Source organism: Patagioenas fasciata, chromosome 2 (assembly GCF_037038585.1).
Source record: "Patagioenas fasciata isolate bPatFas1 chromosome 2, bPatFas1.hap1, whole genome shotgun sequence".
Taxonomy (NCBI): Eukaryota; Metazoa; Chordata; class Aves; order Columbiformes; family Columbidae; genus Patagioenas; species Patagioenas fasciata.
The window spans coordinates 36,163,940-36,185,682 of record NC_092521.1 but is presented as its reverse complement, the minus strand read 5'-3'; the positions used below and the strand labels follow the sequence as shown (position 1 = coordinate 36,185,682).

At 40.6% G+C, this 21,743-nt stretch overlaps 1 protein-coding gene across 1 annotated transcript in view; it reads right to left on the bottom strand.

The window, feature by feature from the left end:
• Positions 1 to 2,033: 2,033 nt before the first annotated feature.
• The window catches only part of SLCO5A1 (solute carrier organic anion transporter family member 5A1), a 75,326-nt gene continuing 55,616 nt past the window's right edge, over positions 2,034 to 21,743 (bottom strand). Inside the window, exons 6-9 of the mRNA XM_065830368.2 lie at positions 17,092 to 17,251; positions 13,333 to 13,574; positions 11,312 to 11,376; positions 2,034 to 10,074 (exon numbers count right to left, since the gene is read on the bottom strand). Coding sequence (XP_065686440.1) covers positions 9,629 to 10,074; positions 11,312 to 11,376; positions 13,333 to 13,574; positions 17,092 to 17,251 — 913 coding nt within the window. The 3' untranslated portion in view covers positions 2,034 to 9,628. The remainder of the gene's footprint in view (positions 10,075 to 11,311; positions 11,377 to 13,332; positions 13,575 to 17,091; positions 17,252 to 21,743) is intronic.

Here is a 21,743-nt window from a genome sequence, read left to right as displayed (position 1 = left end):
AAATATGTTAATAGTTTCAGTTTTAAGAATCCATCCACACTCAAGCAATGGGTAACTAAATAACACTCTATATTCTGTTAGTTTTATTTCTTGGAGACTGTGAATCAGACATATTTTTAAGACATGCTGTGTTTTGGGTTTTTTTTAATTCCCAGTTCATCTGATCCTTTCTTCCTTGAAGTCAACGCACCGAGCTGCACAACCGGCGGTTCCCAGAAGTAAAGCAATGTCACACAGTGCCATCCTGTGCTTTGCCTCTGTCCCTCCTCCCAGCAAAGTTCTCTCTGTGACAGCAAAGCACAGGAGGCCGGACACACAGGGCTTAACTGGACCACAGATCTCTAGTCAGGAGAAGTGTCTTCTCGCACAAGAGTCTTCAGAAAAGGGAATTTAGGTTTCAAGGTAAACTGTCTCTTACTTGCACTCTGTGTTTCTTTGATGGCCCGAGAGTAAGATTAGCTTCACAAGCTAAAATCAGCCTCTGAAGCTGTGCTTCTTGAACTCTTCTTTCTTCTATACAGTCCTTGGACACTGATGCTCCTGCAGACATCAAGTTATAGGTGATGTTTGTGGGAATCGGGACAGGAGATCAATGGTTAATCTAAGTGTTCAAAAATCAGTCATTTCAATGCTAGATAGTCCCCTGAGAGATGTCTACTCCCGAAAAGGAGGCTGGCAAACATAGGATGTGTTTCAAAACAGGGTGCTGAGCAGGCTGAGCCAGCAAGTTTGCGAGAACTTTAGGACAAAGGCAAGTTGAAGCAAGGTCTCATACAACTACCTCACTCACACCTTTGTGCCGGGAATTGTCCAGTACCAACCACGTGTCCTTCATTGTTTGACAGTACATTTATTTGAAAGAATCAAGCAAGATGCTTTCTCCTCTCTTAACATGTGGGTAGAGATAGAGAAGGGAATGGTGCAATAGAGTGCTCCACCATTTCACTCCACTTGTCCTTCCTTCTTATGTGAGAGTTTAAAATGCTCAGGAAATGGAAGAGATCACATCTTCCTCCACTGGAAGGTGATCAACCTTCCTTCTTCCAGGACAGTGTCTTGTCTTCTATCAGAAGCTTAGATAGTGCCGTATCTTCTAAACTAGGTGAGAGCCTTCTTTATAGCTCTTTTATATGAGTGTGGAGGGAAAAAAAAATAAAAGAGACCCAGTCTGTAGCTAAGAGGTACAGGGAGCAATAAGCTCTGATCCTTTCTCTCTGGAAACATGCATCAAATATAAAAGCAGATGAAAAGAAAGAGGCCAAATCTGTCATATCCTTAAGCAGGTGGCCTAAGCAGTGCCACTAAGTTTTGCACTTCTTTCTGGACAGTATCTTGTCCCGTAGCTGTGGCAGTCAAGTCCATGAGCAGTGCATGGTGTGACTGTCAGGAAGCTCTTACAGGCCTCAGGCAGTTGCAGGTTCAGGAGGAAACCAAATGCCTAAATCAGACTCCATGGGAAAGCGCTCCTTACAACAGGCAAGGGGAAGGTCAAGGGGAGGACCTTCTTGGCTTTTTCTGATCTGCAAAATAACGGCAGGTGTGTCCTTTTTGAAAGGCAGCACATAGTTATGTACTTTCTGAAGAGGGTCTGGAGCTGGACAGGAATATTTTTTTAAGGTACTTGTTGGTGTGGTCCAAACCAGAGCCAAAGAGTGGACAAAGCACTAAGCAGTAATGACCTCTGGCCTCCAGTCCTTGGGTTCATGCCCCGGTTCTCTTCTACTGAGCTACATAGGTGCACAGAGACTTGTACTCTATGTATTTTTTCCAACGGTCAACATATATTTCGAACAAATTTGTATTTCTTACCATATAACTAATATGAATCAAATTTAGTGCTAGACGAAACTACGGAATTTTACAGTTTATTTCTGCATGATCAATTCTTCGGTGGTCACTCAATTCAGTAGAAATATTTGGTTTTGTCTGACTACACACTAAAAGACTGAATATTGGGTTACTTGATCCAGAATGATTCCACAGCAACTCACATATCATTTTTGTCAATTTTTTTTGTCAGAAATAAAACACACTTGATATGCTATATTTTATTTTCAAATATCAAGTATTCAAGAGTTTGTTTTGTAAACACATGTTTACAACAGATGCTGACAATAGGTTTCATTAAATGATGTGTTACACAGCTTTAAAATTATTCTAAGCTCTGCTGAGAAATAAATATCAATTAAAAAACCCCATACAGGAGCCTAAGGTATGCAAAACAAACTGCATAAACCAATTAGTCTCTTTTTACCACAGCACAGCACAGCACCCACACACTCATACGGTCAGACATACTCTACAAATTTTCTTAATACTCTACACATTTGCTCAATAATGAGCTTTTTAAAAACTAAACATTTACAGGCAGTGTGCCCACTCCATGCTCCTAACATACTACCCAGACTATTCTGTTGCTGTTCTGCTTAAATCATTTGGTAGCAATACGTACTGCAGCCCAGGGCAGAACTCCCATTTGCTCAACTGGGGAAAACAGAAGGTCTTCTCTGAGGAAGGGCTTCACTCAACCATGGATCACATTCACTTCAAATTCTTTTTTCTTTGTACAGAAACTCAGTTCAGGACAATTTTGTATTTTTTTTTTTTGTTTTGAAATTTCCCTCCATGTTTCCAAATGTACCTTTGTTAAACAGGTTAAATTTCTGACCTATCAGTGAGAGATGTATCTCTTTAATTCTATTTAGGACAGAGACGCCTTCTCTGTATGAGCAGTCCAGGCACAAGAACACAAAATAATTATCTTTCAGAGTTCAAAATGGAAGGGAAAAATTTTGTCTTCAAGATCTTATAACCAAAACACTCTGGTTTAAATCATAGCTCACTTTAAAGTTGACCAGATTTGGCCTTTTTCCATTGCTAGAGCTAGAACCTGCTCTTATTCTACCCCTCTCTTTCTGGTGTTCCATGGAAGAACATTAATACTTATTTCAGATCTGAATCCTCAGTTTACTAATGTTGCTCAGTTAAGGAGTCCCACAATTTAGCCCAGTGTTTTGTTCCTTGTCATTACTATAGAATTTATTTTCAGTCTCTGCTTAAGCAAAGCCACTAAATAAAGTAACATGTTATAGCAGGATTAATACATCCCACATGAGATTTCTGTGGTCTGTATAGCTTTTACCTTAGGTGTTAGTGCTGGGACAAATCCTATACTGCCTCCTGAGATTATTTTCCCACAGAAGAGCTAGGTAGGAATTGGCCCATCAGGAATAACGAACACTGTCTCTGCTGGAGCAGTCCAGACTTCAAGAACAAAAACACATGCAGTTGCATCATTGACATGCCTTGAGTATGTCATTTGAGTCATAGTGAATACATCATAAAATACCTCAGTACCTATTAGCACCACAGTGTTGTTTAGTCATTTGTCCAAAGATTATCAAGCTGGCTCACCCTTCCTCAAGGTGAATGATGTTTTTGTAGCCCTTCATGAATTCCACAGCTTTTCACCTGTTTCTATGTTATGAACAAAATGTTGTTGCAGGATAACATCGGGATAACTGGTTTGAGATAGGAAAAAAATAGAAAACACAGCACACACAATGGATAATGTAATAATTTGAAGAGTAGAATGGAACCTGAATAAATAAGTATCTGTTTCATAATGCTTGAAACCAAGAAAAGTTTGGAGCTACTTTGAACTTGCAGAGCTAAGTCCGTGTTTAGAAGGCTGCAATAAGTCAAAAGAAAATAGCATATCTGGAGGTCTAGGGTGGGGGAAGATTGCTAAAAACTACAGTTATTAACTCTAGTAAATGTAATGGAGATGGCTATGGGGTATGGATAGAGTTAGCTGTCCTCCTTAATTTACATGATATATTCTGTGGAAAGGATATGGAAAATTTCTTTCCTGAGGATCACGTAGGCTTTCAAACCTTTGGCCACATAATAACGTATTAGTGATGTTTGATGTAAAGAAGAATAATCATGTGAACTCTTGCCACACCTAGAACCCACACTGAAAGCTCCGCATCTCCACTCTGCAACATTACATGTAACCTTTATGAATTGATATCCGTGAAACAAGATGTTATAAGAAAAAAGGAATGCCCTAATTCTCTACCAAAGAATGAATATACCACCATGATGTCGACTGTTCAGCTTCTAAGCACTCTGAAGGATAAAAACGTCTATAAAATCAAATCCAATACATGAGGAAGCTAAAATGTGTTGATACAGGTTTAATCTACGAGGGGCAGACACTCTGACCAATGCAATGCTGATGCAGATTGCAGTCCAGGTAAATCTCCATTACCAGGTATTTTAATCCCCTGGAAGGCAACTGCAGCTGGGTGGCTTCAGCTGAGGGAACCCAGACACCGCAGCATGGCATCTCCTATGCTGTTATAAAAGTCACATAACTGAGAAAACAGAAAAAGATGGACTTGCTTAGCAAATATTTGGTCTTTGATCTCCCAAAAGAGTAGTAGGAACCAGTGAGCAGCATAAAATCTAAACAAGGACTTGATATCACTTAGCTCACACATACTTGCTAAAGCATCAGCTTATGTCCAGATCAAGGAACTGGCCCAGTTCTTCAGCCTGATCATGGGACCGATGAGGCTGAGAATCTGGCTTCAAAATAACACTAAGACACTTTATACCTATTTAACATCAGTTTTATGTCAATATAACACCACGAAGAGCTGTGGCATTACACACACAGGAAGTGCAGTAAGGCAGCAATAATTCAGGCATTTGGGGGAAAAACCCGCCAGAACAGTACAGAAGATGCTGACTCCTCTCCCAGCCATACAGTCTGGATTTACAGAAAGCAGTTAGTGCTCTGCTCCGCTTTTGTGAGATACCAAAAATTTGTCATCTGAATCTCTAGGTACAAATTCTGTGAAAGGGCACAATCTGAACTTACAGCATTACTTAATGTGTTTTATTGGCTTTAAGGTCAGAAAGAAGCCCTTATTTAATGTATCTCCTCACATAAAACACAGATTTCCACAAATAAATTAATAAAATAAGTGAATGGCAGGAAGAGTTAGAATGTATCTTTGAGCATCTCCACAAAACATTTTGTATTTTAATTATATTTGAAAATGAAAGCTTTCCTCCATCGACAAATATGTAAGCAGTAACATGTGGATGCCACAAGGGAGTAGACAAGTGCTATAATACTTTGTGCTATTCTGGTTACAATGATCACTGAATCCATGGGGAAAAAACTCAGCACAGAAATTACTCTTTGTGTAAAAGAACACTTTTTTGAATGCAGATGGGATGCAGTCCAATACTTACATACATGTGTTATTTTTAAGTACACTACTTACGTATATAAATTTGCATACATATTTTTTTTTCTGGATCAGAGCCATAATGAATGGTTAATGCTACAAATTAATAAGGTATATTTTAAAAAAAACACACCATATTTTTGAGAAGACTACTCTCATGTTTTTGTAGCTAATTTATGGGCTTTCAAACTCATAACATCTAGGAGGAGACTTGTGTCCCTACTTCACTTACAGAACAGCAGGTTCTGAGGAACTGTATGTTATTGCATGCCCTTTTAAAGATAAAATGGCTGGTCAAAGAACTGAAAGTCTCAAGTTAAACATAAATTGCGCCATAATATTCAACATATTTCTTTTAGCTGTTCACACTGTACTGAGAGGGCATAAAACGCCACCAGTTCCAAACCATACCATGTTATATCCAGTATGCTCATGGGGAAAAAGGGGAACCAAAACCACATGGCTTTTGCCTAGAAGTACAAAGTCCCACTCTCCAGATATTCCAGCTGAGACTGCATCTCCTCAGCTCTACAAACCGTCTCCTGAGGGTGCTGCACTCATAAGCACCCATGGTCATAGCTATGCCTTTTCTGAAGTTTTCCCCTTTTTGAGGAAACAGGGATAAATGGGAGGCTAAACAGGCAAAATTACCTGTTCACTCAAGTCCATATATTCGGGCTGCTTCTCTCATGTCCCTCACTTTAAATCAGGAATAAGCAGTGGAAGAGGAATAATTTCTGTCTGTCCCTGTGATGGTATGATGGCACCTGGTGGACTTGCAGCTAGTTGCGGGGTGTCATTGCTCCATACTATCCCCGGCTAGTGAACTGCAGGTAGACGATGTGGGTTTGCTGCTGATAGCAGCCTGTGGGTGAGCAGGACTCCTGCTTCACATCTTGTGCTCACTCCTAAGCAAACTTCAGTGTTTGGGGGGGAAGGTGGCAGAAATTACAAGTTAATAGAATTTTATAGTCTATGGTCAGAGGATTTCACAATAGGAAGACAGTATGGCCACCTTCAGTGGGTGATAAAGCTCCTTTTTAATTCTTGTGAGTCAGTTTAGCACCACCTATCGATCATGAGTACTGCTGAGGATGCATACAATTTCTCTGGTGATGCTGCTGCCTTCAGCAATGACAACCTCAGAAAATAGCTTTTGTTCAGCAGGTCCCAGTCCATACTTCAGTCAATGTTGACAATGTCAGAACTGACTTCTCTAGGAAGTTGATGTGTTTCCCCTGCATGCCTTTATTGGCTTAGTTTAGACTGTTATATCTTACAATAAAGTCTTCTCTGGGAATCAATCCAAAACTGGCCAGATTTGGGGTTTTCTTTCTTTCAGAGGATGCTGATTTAATTAAGTGATTTTGTAGAAATGTATTCATATTGTGAAAATTAACTATATCCAAAAATAGTAAAAAAAAGTTTGAAAGGTAATGAATTACTTCTTGGTTTACACATATTTTTAAACACAAAATAATGTAAACAAGGTTTTTTCAGCATTTCCAAAGTGAACATCTTTCCCTCTACATTCCAATTTCTCAAACACTTCAAAAAATGTTTTTGAAAGTCGAAGTGTCAGGATTCCCTAAAAAAAACCGGGTGGTCTCCATTTCAACAAGCTCTGAATTACCTTGAAATCAGCTCAGAAGCTGCAGCAGTTGCAGACGTGTCACTTCCATCATTCTTATTCTCTGCCACCAGTGACAGCTGCAGACAGTCCTACAAGCCTGATCTGCTCTCCCTTGTTATTCACATGGAACAGAACCACACAAGAGGCATGAAACAGAATAGATCAGGATAGATGATTCATCTCCAGCCTTTTACAATTCCCTAAATGCTCTGCTTCTGAGGTATTCAAAAAGATTGTTGCTCTTCACCTCATCCTATGCTGATTAAAATAGGCGAGTGATTAAAATTGTGGGTGATAGGTTTCAATTGCTCTTTGTCCTACTACTTTGCCTCAATTTTCACCACAGCAGGAAATTCCTGGTGCAAGAAGCATCTGACACTGGAGCAAAAGGAGATACTTCTATCATCTATTCTGATCTCCTACGGTAAAATAATATACCCAATACCTGTGAGATGAGGAAATTTATTCCTTGGGGTGAAGAGTGCAGAAGCTAACATCTCAGGTGGCACATGCTAACTGAGAATACGTTGTGCCTCATGGCTGCACAAGAGAAAAATAAAATCCTCAGACTTGACCCCAAAAAGCTCTTAATATGTATAGAATAGCAGGCAGTGATGAAAACTGTACTCCTCTTCACTGTAGTTTGGGGTAGAAGCATCTGAGTTTGCAGATGGAGAGAGTGGGCATCGTTACAAGCTACATAAATGGACTGAGACATTCTGAAATAAGCAGTCACTCTTTCAAGCAGGGGAACCAGCCCTGTGGGTTAGTCATATGTGCTGATCAAGGAGAGCCAGGAGATGAGAGAAGGCAGCCAGCAAAGGAGGACAAGGAAATCTGCTCTCCCCAGGACAACTCAATGGATGCCAAGGAGGTACTGCCTTTAATTTCAAGGACTTGATTTCATACATTTGATCAACTTAAAAATCAAACCAGGAATACTTATTTTCAAATATATGTAGAGGTTCTTCTCTTTCTTATTTATTTTCATGCAAGCTCTCTAAACGGCAAAATTCAAACCTGACTATCACTGAGTCCTCTTAAAAGAGTACTTTTAATTTCCTAAACTTCTAAGTCTTTCCCTGCAGGGCAAAATACAATTTTGACTTCTTAGTGTCCACCTGAAATCATTCTCTGCCCTTTGAGACATCATTAGTATATCATAAGCATGGCACTACAAAGCCTCCAGAGCAAGAAATGAAATGCCAAGTACATTTGACTAGAAAGACTCAGCATCTCCTGGGGAGAAAACACACTACAGTAATTTGGAATAAGCAAAGGCCACATCACATCCCATGGGTCCATGCTTGCAGACAATTTCTATTCTTAGCTATTCCCCTGGAATGGCAAAAGAGAGACGACTTGCCCTTTGCCTGCACAGAAGCTTTCAATGAAGACAAGAAAAGGAAAGGTGGCCACATGAGGCACAAACCACACAGCTGGGACCTCCTAGACCGGTCCCATCATCCTGCGCAACCCCAAGCAGCAGGAGAGGCAGAAGTGGGGTGGAAACGAGAGGGACACAGGGTCTGAGCCAGCACCCCCTCCCCAGCTGTCCTCAGTGGCGGGGAATACAGAGGCCCGGCGGTGCCAGGAGCAGAGGCAAAAGCCTCGTACCCCACACGGCGTCGGGCAGGCTGCTGGCAACCCCCTGGAGGGTCCCTCTGCCCACCCCAGCCATGGGCAGCCAGTGGTGCCAGAGCCAGCCCCACACCCGTTCTGGCTGTGAGGGGCTCATTGGGTCCCCGTGGCCACTCTGACACAAAAAGCTGCACTACACTGGCATGGACTTTTGGACAGCCAAGTTCCTCCCATCAGGCAATAACTGGTTATTTTCTTCTTCAGGAAAAGTATGGATTTGGTGCTAGTAGCACCCACCAGAATAACTGCCTGTATCACTATAGAAATATGCACATATCTGCTCTGGTACGTGTGTATGATTCCTACATCTTAATGTTATTGTAAATGAATACTGAAGATTTTACTCCAAGCATTATACCTTCTTAGTGTGTGTACTTTGTGAAGAATGACTACATCCCATCAAATGAAAATTAATGCATATTTTGACAGGATAAGATATTACAACTCAACATTTGCAAACACTACCTGACGCATAAATTTTGTATGGCTTAACATGTTAACAGTACTTTAAACCTTATGTTCTTTTTAAATTTAATGCTTATGTCTGAAAATAGCCCCTTTCAAATTCAGTTGCAGTAATGTCTTTAAAAGCTAACTTTAAACTTAATTTGTGGCACATAAAATAATCAAACTAAGTTGCATAGTTTAAACAAGTTCAGTTGTGCTTTGTAGCAGAACTCACAGTAATTACTCATCTCTTAAAAATACAATTTGCGGATATGAAGTTGACGATACATTTAAGCATTTTAGACATCAACGATATGAGTTTTTGTCACTCTTCCACTGACTTCTGCTGTTCACAATACCTCACCCTTACACTGATAGATCAGAGCATAGACATTTAATGGACACATCTGAAATAATTACAAACACAATTTTTAAAACTCCATTGTTTGGAAGGGAGAAATAAGAACTTGGGTTGGTCTGAGGTATCCAGCCCTCAGGAACATACTATGGTTGTTTGCATTAAGCTTTGTTGGTTTTATCACGTTACATTTAGATTAAAAATAGAAGGCACAGGTGTTTTACAAGGCGCCATAATTAAGTCAACCAACAAAACTAAGTATTACATTACCAAGCCAGGAGTCTATATCTCAGCAGTGACTTCTTCCAATGCATTTTCATTTGAGGAATTTATTGCTTCTGATAAAGGGCCAGGGTATGTTTGTGCTACGCAGTTCATTCCTTGTGCCACACTGATGTCTCCTTGGGAACTGAAGGTAGGGCAGGATCTAGTCCGTGCATAGTTTTGTTGGGGTCCAGTTTGGCCAACCATCTCACTCACAGTGTTCACCGGCGAAGCCATCCATCTCCGTCTCTGCAGTTGCTCTTCTTTACACTTAATGGAATACCAGGCCAGGAAAATAAAAAAGAATCCCACAAACTTGAGAGCAGCTGCCAACCCAAAGTAGACAAAACGAAACGAGGTGACATCATATTCCCAGCAAGATCCTTGTACGCCGCAATCCTGTTGCCAAAGCATGCACGTGGTGTCAATAACAGCCCCAAAATAAATTGGAGTGGGAATGTAAGCTGAAATAAAAATAGCAACAGAAATAATATGTGTTAGGATATAGTGGAAAACTTCTAAAGAAACTATATACCTTAGCTAAAGAGTGTAGGCTGAGAATTTTTTAGATTTCCACTCAGCTGTTCTCACATGAAATATAAAACATGGAAAACTGGTCGGCCGATCTTCCCACCAACACTACTTATCCCACCTACGAAATGTACCACAAATGGGAAAGAACTCCAGCAAAGAAGACAGTGCAACAGCACCTTACAACGGGTACTGCTTCGATCTGCCGTCCCCAGACAGCTCTTCTTGAACTATGTGTGCCCCAAGAGAAAAAACAATGTTGCTCTTGGGAAATAAAATACAGGAGAGGAACAAAATACAATGTTATCTCCAGGGAGTTATTCGCTGAACATTCAGTGGTCATGAACTGGGAAAGGCCAGGGGTTGCTTCTTTAGATTATGGAGAAGAAGCCCCAAGGATGGCATCCATCTTACTGAAGATGGATGGAAATGGTGAGACCACTAAAATCGTAAATTTTCTTTTGAATAAATCCTCCTCAGAAATAGATTTTAACTTCTAATGCTCCTAAAAATGCAGACAGCCCATTGAATACTCCTGCTTTCTCCAGAAACACACCACCTTTAACACAAGCCAGAAACATCCTCCTGTAGAGAAAACTTCCAGAGGCAGTTACATGGGCTTCTCCTCTTTTTCTCTCCCAATAGTCCTTGCTTGCTTTTGCCCTTTGTTTCATAGTAGCTAGACACCTGGAGTGTTCTTTATAGGCAGGATTTTAGAAGTTCAAGATCTTGAAAGAAACTACTTTGTGGAACAAAGACTTCTAACCTGTACCTTTCTTGTTTTGAAACATTTGAGATTAGACATTAAGTAACAATTGGTTCTTATTTTAAAAATGCAAAGAGCTATTGTTACTGCTGAAAGCAATAAAAATCTGTTTCCAAAAAAAAAAAAAGAAAAAATCTTATAAAGTAATATTTAGTAACCATTATTTTTTAAATAAAATTTGAATGTAAAAATAGTTTTTTCTAGGACAAAAATGTTCAAGAAAGTTGGAAAAAAAAATAAAATTAAATTAAATACATTCTCAGCTACAACATCTTCAGAAGCTATTCCTAATACAATTAGTCAGGCAATAAGTTGGAGATGTATGGAATTTTAGTACTTTTATGGTACATTTAAGCTGAACATGGTGAGCTTGTATGGAAATGCTGAGTAACTGTAAGACTTACCAAGAGTTCTTAATAAAACAAACTGCATTCCTAGTGCAAAGGGCCGCTCCCCATCTTCCACAGACCTGGTAGGTGAAAAGAAAACTCCTCTGAAGAAACAGTCATAACAGGTAATCACTGTGGTATGTTCTGGTTCTACCTCCTGGCTTTTTTCTGAGCTATAAAAAGCCTTTGTCTAAATTTCTTTCATTTAGCTACTAATATTGTTAACTCCTACTGATAGGAAAAAAATACAGCCAGACTCTCCTGTCCCTATTTAATCAAAATCTCAATCACGCCTTTTAATCTTTCTTTACCTGTGAAAGGCCTGAAGAATTTGATCCAAACCCATTAAGGAAATCTAGAGAATCCATCCAAAATGTTTATGGCATCTCATTCAGCTTCCTATTATTTCATATAATGTATTTCTTTATTTTCTTAATCTTTTTAGACAAATTACAATTAATGGAGATTTAAATTGCTGAAAGCTGGACTCAGCTTCTGAATTTAACAGATCTCTGCGGAGCAGAAGCATTTTGGAGCTACTTTAGGGAAAATATCAGTAGAAACATCTAAACAGGCTAATGCAAGTAATACAAGATTTCTTCCATTGGTTTCAAAGAGAAAATGTCAAACTTTCATAAGACTCAATACAAAGTAATGATATTTCACAATGCAACTACAGTTTTAGTAAACCATAAAGTTTATTCTGGTTTAAAAAAAATATTTTAAATCTTAATCTAAAGGTCTCAAATTAAGATATACAGCTTCTAATGACATTGAAATATAAGATAAAAACACACAAAAAGACTGTAGACAAAGGGGTGCAGCTGTAAAATCAAGGTTTTGAAGTCAAGCAATCCCTCAGAAACTGAGAAACTGGAGAACCAACTTGGGCCACAAATCCTGGACTGACGCATTGTGCACAATATATGGTTTGGGACTCATGTGTGTGGGCCATACTTTCTTTATTAAACATTACAAAATCCTGCTGGAGGTGCCCCTTATGCACTTCACTATTGTGGGGCTCACTGCAATGTTAATGTTCATTGATTGTAGTCTACCTTTGCATAATTGCGGTGCAATGACAATCGGGTTTTTTTATCATTATTGTACAGGTGGAAAACCTGGAGGTACAGGGAATAAGGTCAGAAGTCTCCAAATTATTACGGCACTGTGCACACAGTAGTTGAGCTAAGGCTTTATGGGCAACTAAAAGTCTGAGGTGCCCACTCCCAAGCACTTGGGTTTACAGTCCAAACAGCGATCCTTGCACCCATTTTTAGATTTTTTTGGAAAAGTAAACTGGAAGACAAATTCCACCACAGGACATGGCACAGTCCTCCGTGTGTCAGCAGCAGGCTCCTGCTTAAACTTCAGCCACTTAAGCTAAGAAAATGACAGCAAGAGAGCGCTCGTCCTTGCTGGGGATGAGACACAGGCGCCTGCCAGAGGGTTTCAGAGCTGTGCTCACAGCTGAGCCTAAGGATAAAAAAGCCAAATCCTGACCTGCCTCATGTTTTCTAAGGCTACATGACATTTCCCTACAAAGACTGTGTTGTTCCTATCCATAAATGACCAATGGTGAGAACAACACTACTACGGTACAAGTTCGAAATTATTGTGAAGATAAAAAGAGGAGAGTGAAAACCAGGCATGTGGCAGGAATGAACAGTTTTAGGAAAGAGAAAAGGATAATTTTAAATACTAACTTTTTTCATTTGCATTTGAAAATCCAAACCATTGCTCTAAGAAGGCTGAAAATTTCTTCAGAAATAATAATTTTCTTACACGATGCTTTTACTTGTTCTATCTTTATAGCTACCTGGAAATTGTTGGGCATTTCGTGTTTCATAAAGCAGATTATTACGTTACATATTCTTAATAGAAGCAAGTTCCACCCTATCTATGTCAGCCCTATTCTATTCACTGTTTAATGACACAGAAGCCTGAAGGAGTTTGGCTGCATTGCTCCAGCCTCTTCTGACACAGGTACTGGCTGACAACACACACAGCAAAAAAGACCATTACTGAGCTCTCACCTGAGTGTCACTATGATTGCTGACGGCTGGGCGCATGCTGTTATAAGCGTAACAATGAAGAGAAATATCAGGAAGGGGATAAGCGTGTTGCATGTTCGATCACACTTCCCAGAAACAGCGTAGCCATTCTCATTCAGGTAGGTTTTGACAATAACCAGCCGGAGTTGACTGCGCTGGCCCACCGTCGGTGGAGTGATCACCTGGCGACTCTGCACACAGGCGCATTCTGTGTAATTTCTCACCTGGAGAGAGCGAAAAAGAACACTTCTATGTGAAAAAGCCATGCAAGAAAAACATTGAGCAGAGATGTGATACAACAGTCCCATGGTACTTCTCAACCTCTAGCATAATTTCCCCAAGCACAAGCGAGGTTACCACCCCAAGTGTTTTTAAAGCTGGCCAAGACTTCCGTGGTGAGACTACCTTTCAGTTACTTACGACTTCTACCATTTAGGCTGAGTTTAGAAAAAATTCTGGAATATTTCTGGAAAATTCTCCCAAAAGAATTCAATCACTTCTTACAGGGAGGCTGAAGAAAAAGATTGTTTCTACTGTATCACAAAAACTGTGAGCTAAACACTCTTTAAGTGGCACTGACAATGTCATATTCTGGAATTTGGCAGAATGTCAGCATTCATCTTCTGGAAGTGTCTTCTACCACCTAATGGAAGTCTTCCCAGATTCAGCTAAAGAGAAATAAGCTGCACTTCAGGTTTGGACCCAGGATCTTCTAGTTGGATGTGGATAGGATGTGTACAGGAGCAAAATCAGAGAATAAGGAGAAAGCAGAGACTTAAACAGTAACACTGAAGGAAATGACAGATTCTCAAATGGACAAAGGAGCTAAAATTAGGATGAAGAGACTGATAACATATCATAAGTAAAAGGGACTATGATTTGAGCAAGGTGAGGAGAAGTCAGATCAGAAACAGAGTCTCATCACATTTATTCTATTATATTTTCATCTATTCTAAGGTGTGTGGCAGATCGGAATACTCCAGCGTTAGAGGGGAAACAGGTCAGGGCCCATGTGATGTTACAGGAAGGAGTTTTTGGTTTCAAGGTTCGCATTTATAAAACCTAAGACCACACATGCACAGATGTCTCATTACAAGGCCATCTTAAGGTTGCAAATTTAAGCACTTGGAACAACATGAAATATCTAAATTAGGGTTGCTTGTCAACTTCAGTGTATAACTCTGTATGTGTTTGTGTTATGACATAGCCTCATTTTTTTTTTTCCACAGGATTTAGCTGAAGTTCTTAATAATCTATTGATTCATCCAGTACTTTACCTCCCATTTTCAAAATATGGCTCCAGGTATTTTTTTCCTCACACTAAACATGTACCACTACAAAGACAGAATGGCTCGTATTTCATATGGATTTTTCCATCATACTCATCATTATAGCTTAACTCTTTGAAAAATGAGTAATTTATCTTCAAAATAGTTATGCAATGAGGAGAAAGGAGCAGCAGAGACAACGTAGGATGAACTGACCACAACCTCCCATTCCCCATCCCGCTCTGCCAGTCAGGGGGAAGAGGCAGAGAAACCAGGAGTAAAGTTAAGCCCAGGAACAAGAGAGGAGTCGGGGGAAGGTGTTGTAAGGTTTGGTTTTATTTCTCATTATCCTACTCTGATTTGATTGGTAATGAATTAAACTAATTTCCCCACATCGAGTCTATTTTGCCCATTGGTGAGTGATCTCTCTCTGTCCTTATCTTGACTCAAGGCCCTTTGATTATATTTTCTCTCCCCTGTACAGCTGAAGAGGGGTGTGATAGAGGAGCTTCGATCGGCACCTGGTATCCAGTCAGGGTCAACCCACCACAGGCACCAATGTTGTTATCTCTATTTTGTAGTTAATTAACTGAAACAGATCAAAACCTCCACAAATGTGGGTGGCAAATTTGAGAAAATCGAGATCCTTTTTTTCAGAACATTTTCCATTATATGCGACTTAATATATTCTAAATGAAACTTTTTGTGCCTTCAGGTACAGATTTAGGCACTTAGTGCTTCTACAAATGGCAATTCTGGATATTGCTCATGTCTGTCATCCAGAATATGAAGAATGCACAATTAATGACCAACTGGGAGAGGTTTCGTTTAAGTCACTTGCCCAACATTGCTTAGGAACAGAGGCAATGACAGAATCTGGTTTCTCAAGGAAGGACTCCACTCTGAAATGTCACAGGAGTATTTGCTTCCTTCTTACAGTCCCTCATCTTAATCTCCAAATTGCTTCCAAATTGGCATCCTACAGAAAATAGTCATATTTACTACACAGTCTTGCTTCATTACCAGAGAAACCAAGTCTATGCACTAAATGACATAGATATGACAAAATAGAAATGCTAGAGTATAGGAACCTATATATAAAATAGGTATTAACTGTATGTACATCAAACCTATGTCTCAATTCAAGCAAAGCATTGGTAAGATTTATATAGACACTGAAAGCTAACCACAGGCTCACATCACAGGCTTTTCGCACTTGGGCCTAAGCAATTTTCTATGTAAGAACCTACGAACCTGCATTTTCAGACCATTACACAGTCAACCTGAGAAAGTACAGTGCTGGACCTAACATCCTCCTGCTTCACAGGTTGGCTCAGGACTGCAAATCAGGAGACTGATACATTATAAATAAGCTTTCTGGAAAGCACAATCAAGTCCTGAGAAAATCAATGTTTACATTACTTCCTGTCTTTTCTAATCATCCTTTTTTTGGAAGACAGTTCTGTAACAGTAGAATTTAAGAGTTTGTCTTTTGTATTTAATGAGTACAGCTATTACATAATGCTTTGTTGATGCTAAGGTCAGACTCTACCTCACAACTGTTTTCTTGTGCCTAGTCCTGGAAACTGCCAAATTTCCATAGTGGGATTTTACCAGAAGGATGCCCTTCCCCAGTTCAGCATAACTGGAAGAATGGGCTATAAGAGGAAATGTATTTCCCAAAAAGAAAGTGGATTATTAACATCCTTTAAGTTCTGGTTACTTGAGTTCAATGAGAAACACTTAGCCTGGAAGATGTTTAGAGATCAATGAGAATGGTCAAACTATTTTACAAGAGCAGAATCCATGGGCAGTCTTTACCTAGCCACAGAAGCAAAAGACCTATCAATACAGTGGTGCAGGTCCTAGAGCAACTTATGCAATATGATGAAGTTGACACAAACACCAAGGGCTTTAAACAGGTCATAACTGAATTTAAACAGGAGTTCAAAACGCTTCCAACTAGTTGAAGAGTTAAGTTTTTCCTTCTATTGGAGAGGCAGCCAAAAAAAAAAAACAAAACACAATTCTTAAGAGTAACATTGATGAACTTGTGGAAAGACAGTATGACATGACCGTCTATGTTAGAGGAAAGCTGAATCAGATGTCACCAATTCAAGGTCCCTTTTCTGAGCCCTGCAGGAACAGTAGACACACAAGCCACTGCCATCAGGGACTTCAGAGTCTGCACTGGAAACACCAGCCCTCCCCAACCCATGGCACTTCGCACTCACTCGGCTGGAGGATTTACTTGGTACAAATGAACTTGTGTCTCAAAATTGTACATAACTGAAAGGAAGTGGGGTGGGACCATGCAATGGCAGCATCACCAGCTCATGCATGAGTCAGCTGTAGAACAGCTTCTCTGAAAGCTGGAGTGGGGGCTGCTTGCGCTAGAAACAGAGCAGTCTTTGACCTGCATCAGTCCCGAGGGGCTACTCACCGGTTGTATGTGGGTGGGTGAAGCACTTACCCCTGTGCTGTGGTTTCCACTATTGATGCAGCCAGCTAGGCAAGGATTAAAATATGTTATTCCATCTGATCCACAGACAGGCTCGTACTCATGAATCTTACATCCACAGTTAACATTACAGCTCCCAGTCAGATTCCTGTGGGCCATGGCAAGAGTGGGACTGAAGAAAAGAAAAAGAACATACTAGTAGAGCAAGGACAGATACCCTGTTGTTTAGAGGGGAAAAACATCCTACTCATTAACACTAGAGCTGAGAGTTGATTATCAGAGAAAGACTACATTAACTCTAGGTTATGTACATGATTTAAACAATATTGAAGATGACCCAAGGCATCCCTGCTGTCAACTAAAAACACAATACAAAAATAATACCAAAATTTAAAACTTGTATCTTATTTGCCCACGTAATGGTTGCATTTTCACCATATTTTTTTCTCCTTTGTTATTTTAGGTATCTAACCTAAGCTGTGGAAATTTGTTGCTGATTACTAATGAAACGCTCAGTGACGAGTAGTAAGCATTATGTGAACTAATAGGTATCTCTTTCCACACAGCCACAACTGTTCAGAAAACTTAATGCTTGTAGTATTTATATGCAAATGTGAAATCTACAGGAATCTCTCTAGATCTGAAGGAGTGCTGTGCTGTTACGAAATGTCTATAAAAGAACCACTACTCCACTTCCCTGGACCATTACGCAAAATCTTGCCAAACCCCAGTTTTCTAGGTCCTCCCCAGAAGGGTTTGGCAGTATGCTCAGAAGGAACTAAAGGGAATTTCGAAGCTGAAGGACATGCACACACCAAAAATAAGGATCTTAACTGCCTATCACTGCTGCTTCAAACAGGTGGTTGAACAGATCTCCACTGCCACAGCAGGGAAATTCATCAACTATTCACTGGCAAGCACCATGCCAGCCTGGGCATGTCCTCACCACCGGATGAACGTGCAAAGGGACCCCAACCAAGGCAGCAGCTCATGTTGCTCATGTAACGAGGCCTGAACTGAGATAGCTGCACTGAGACAGCTACAGGTCTCTCTCAATGCACCCTCTCTTCCAGCTAACACCTGCACATGGTGCCTCTGGGTCCTTTCTGGAGAAAGCAGGTCACTCAGAAGCAGTTTTGGCCTCCTCAGTTGGTACTGCCCTGGATACTGGGCATCCCAAAGTAAGACAAATTCCTAAAACAGAACTAATACCTGATAATCTGAGCTGCCACGGGGCAACTGGTGCAATCCAGTGTGCAATTCATGGCTGGAATTGAGATTTTATAAACATACAACCTCACTGTGGCTCTGCCTTACCATATCAGTTGCACCATTGCAGCTCAATCCAGAAGTGACCTCTTATTTCCTAAATACCTCTGTCTAAAGAAATTATGGTTCCTGAACTATGCACCTGCGCCTCCCTCTTCACTGCATAAGGTGATTCAAAGCCACTGAAAACTGAAAAGCAGCTGATATCAAAGTTTTCACCTGCAGCTTTTCCTGTTACTTAGGAAAAACCTCGTTTTATTATGTTACTTTCTGCCATAGAAGCAATGTAGGCTTTTAAGGGCTATTTTGTGTCTCAAAGTACCCAAATGTTAGGGACTGCAATATGCAGTACTGCAATGTATGCGTTTTCTGGAAGACAGAGAGTCAGTTTTAAACCACTTATTTTACAGGTTATAATTTGCAGTACCTAAACCTCAAAGTTTTTAGTTCTTCCAGATGCCAAAGTCAGAAAGGCAAGTTCTGTAAGGAATCAAGACAGCTGGCAGCTCTGAAGATCTCCAGAAGTTCAGAACATGGAAGTGAGCACCCAAACTCCCTCCTATGACATTTTGGCTGGCATCCTGGCCAGGGAAGGTGAGATGGGAGCCGAGAGTGATGGCAAGACCAGATCAGAATTGGCTTTGAAGACAATGATCACAATGATCAGCCCAGTGATCACACAGCCAAACCACAAAGGGTTTTATTACACTGGTACTGGAACTCTTTGGTGTGTCTTTAGCTTAGTCTGAAAGGTTACTTTGAATACTCCATGTGTCACCTTTCACCAGTGCTTCACAGACTACAGTCACTCTGGCCTCAGTCCACGGAGGGGAACAGCTGCTGGATCCTCTCCCAAGAGGCTGGATCTGCCTAGCTCCGTGACGCAAGGCTGATCCTCCTTTCTTTTCCTGTCTCATTTGTTTAGACTAGCTGACACCTTTTCTTTCACAAATGGAAGCAAAAATTGTCTCCCATTGCACCATTTATCCAGTAGTCCACTGATTAGATATGAAAACCCAGCTTCCAAAGAATATTGAAGCAATCTATGCAAGATTAAACATGATAAAGAGAAAAGATTGCATGAGCATAATTTAAAGGTCATTTCCAAGGACTAGAGCATATGCATGAAAATCCCCAACTCTGGGAGAAGACTGTGCCCTTTGCCTCCTCACACCTGAGTGGCAAGTGAAGCTCCAGACACCATCCTATCACTGTCTGTGGTCTGTGTGCAGTCCAGTCCAGAAGACCTGAATTTCTGAAAACAAATGCCAGTTTGACCACTGCGGAATCTGCAAAACCGGACAGAACTAAGTACTGAGTTCTGTTAGGGCATGAGTATTTGCACATGCGCCACAGGTAAAAATCTTGCCTTGGGAACTATGTTGGTATGCAAAACCTCTCCACACTGTGCACTGCAGTGTCCTGCTGAATTAACTGTGCTGCCCTGTTTGCCCTGCTCTCAATACTGCTCAATGGTGCCACAGAGAGGCCACTGCTGATTAAAGCTAGCTCAAGTATCTCTGCTCTGAGCAAATCATTAGATATCCAGGGAATTTTAGCACCTCCTCAGCCAGGCAGGAGTTGAAAAGGAATTTGGATTGAATGTGTGACTGTACCCCCGAGATACTATACACATGCTCATGACCATCATGGCTGTAGAGCCCCATGAGGGCTGCCGTTTGCTTGCCTTCACATCTGCAATGCATAGGTAGGACTGCTGTAAAGGTAAGCAGCTAGTATCAGACTTTTCATGTCCCAAATACCCCAAGGACCACAAGGGATTTTCTTCTGCCCCCATCTTCTACATCAGAATAGACCAGAGACTCGGCTCAGGGGCCACACTACACACGGTGACTGTCACCCATGTCATCCATCACCTCACCTCCTGTTATTAGCGACACTAAGGAGTATGACTGCTGCTTTGTGGTTTCCACTAGACTCATTTTTAATGGTTTTATACACCACTATTTGATTTTGCTGATTATGCTGGTCCCTCCAGCTGGGTACTTTTGTGGCTGATCAAATGTTACTAAGTAGCTCTTAAATATTTATTGACTGTCTACTAATCACACTAATCAGGTTCACAAATTTAGCTCTTGAAGCTACTTTGTACTTTATGGTCTAGTTGGATGTTAACCAAAGCCTTTGTGAGTGTTTTCTTTCTTGCACCATAAACAAACACGGAACAGTTTTGGAAACAAGTTGCAGCTTGACCAGGAAATTAAATATCCAGGGCTTATATTGGTTCTGTCGCCTTCTCAGCTATCAGCTGGAACTTGTCTTATTATATCACACTGGATTCCAGAAAGCAATATGCAGCAACATGTCATACAGCAACAGGCAGAGTTTTTCAGTCATCTCTCAATAGATGGAAAACACCAAATGATCAAAACACACCTCAGGAACATACTGATTTCAGCAGCACAGCGACAGAAGTTTTTCACACCAACAGGAGAGGCTGATTTTTTGGAGTTTCGCAAGCTCCTCAGTGGCCTGATGAGCTGGATGCCCTGGATGCCTGAACACCTGATGTGAGAAGTGGCTCACCAGCTGGGCCTGGGAGACCCTCCTGCCCATGTCCCTCCTGCCAGGGTTACCCTCTCCTACCTTTCTCACCCTGTGAAAGGCATTCTTCTGGCCCTTATCCCTCCATCATGTAAAACCCTTCCCAGCAGCAGATGGGTTGTGTTGTTCAACATGCAGGAGAGCCCACTCCATGACTCACCTCGCTTACTGAACTCACTTCAGCTGCTCTGCTGAACATTACCGTGACACAGAGGTTAGGAGATCAGCTTAAAAATAAAGGTTAATAAAATCAGGCACATGAGAAACTAGAAGCATTAAACTGGAAATTTAATTGAGACCACTGTGAAAATTTAATCTTGGGGCATTTTTTTTTCATTTCTCCAGAAGAAAGCTGAAGTTTACATATATGCAAAGTAAATATGCTCAAATTAATAGCAAGCTACCGCAAGCTGTGTCTCTCCAGCTTTCATGACCTTTTGTACCTCAGCAAATCACTGTAAGGTTTATCTAGGGATTTTTTTGTTTGTTTATAGTAAGTCTTTCATGCAAAGAGAAAACTTTTTTCATCCTTTAAAGAACAGGTGATACACAAAATTATCTACTAACTCTGTTTCCAAAAGCTCATTATCAGACAGTTGTAAGAGGTTCATGCTTTCATCTTTATTACCTTCAGTGTTCAGTTATTGTTCACTCCTCTTTCAACAATGGGAAGCTAATGAAGGAAAATGGAATTTATATGCTGGGGACATTAAATCTCTACTGACACATACCCATGTAACCCCATTTTCTTCATATGTGATCTGCCACATAGTACATATTGTTACAGATTTCTATGAACACTCCTCCCAGGAGGGGATAATTTTTTTCTC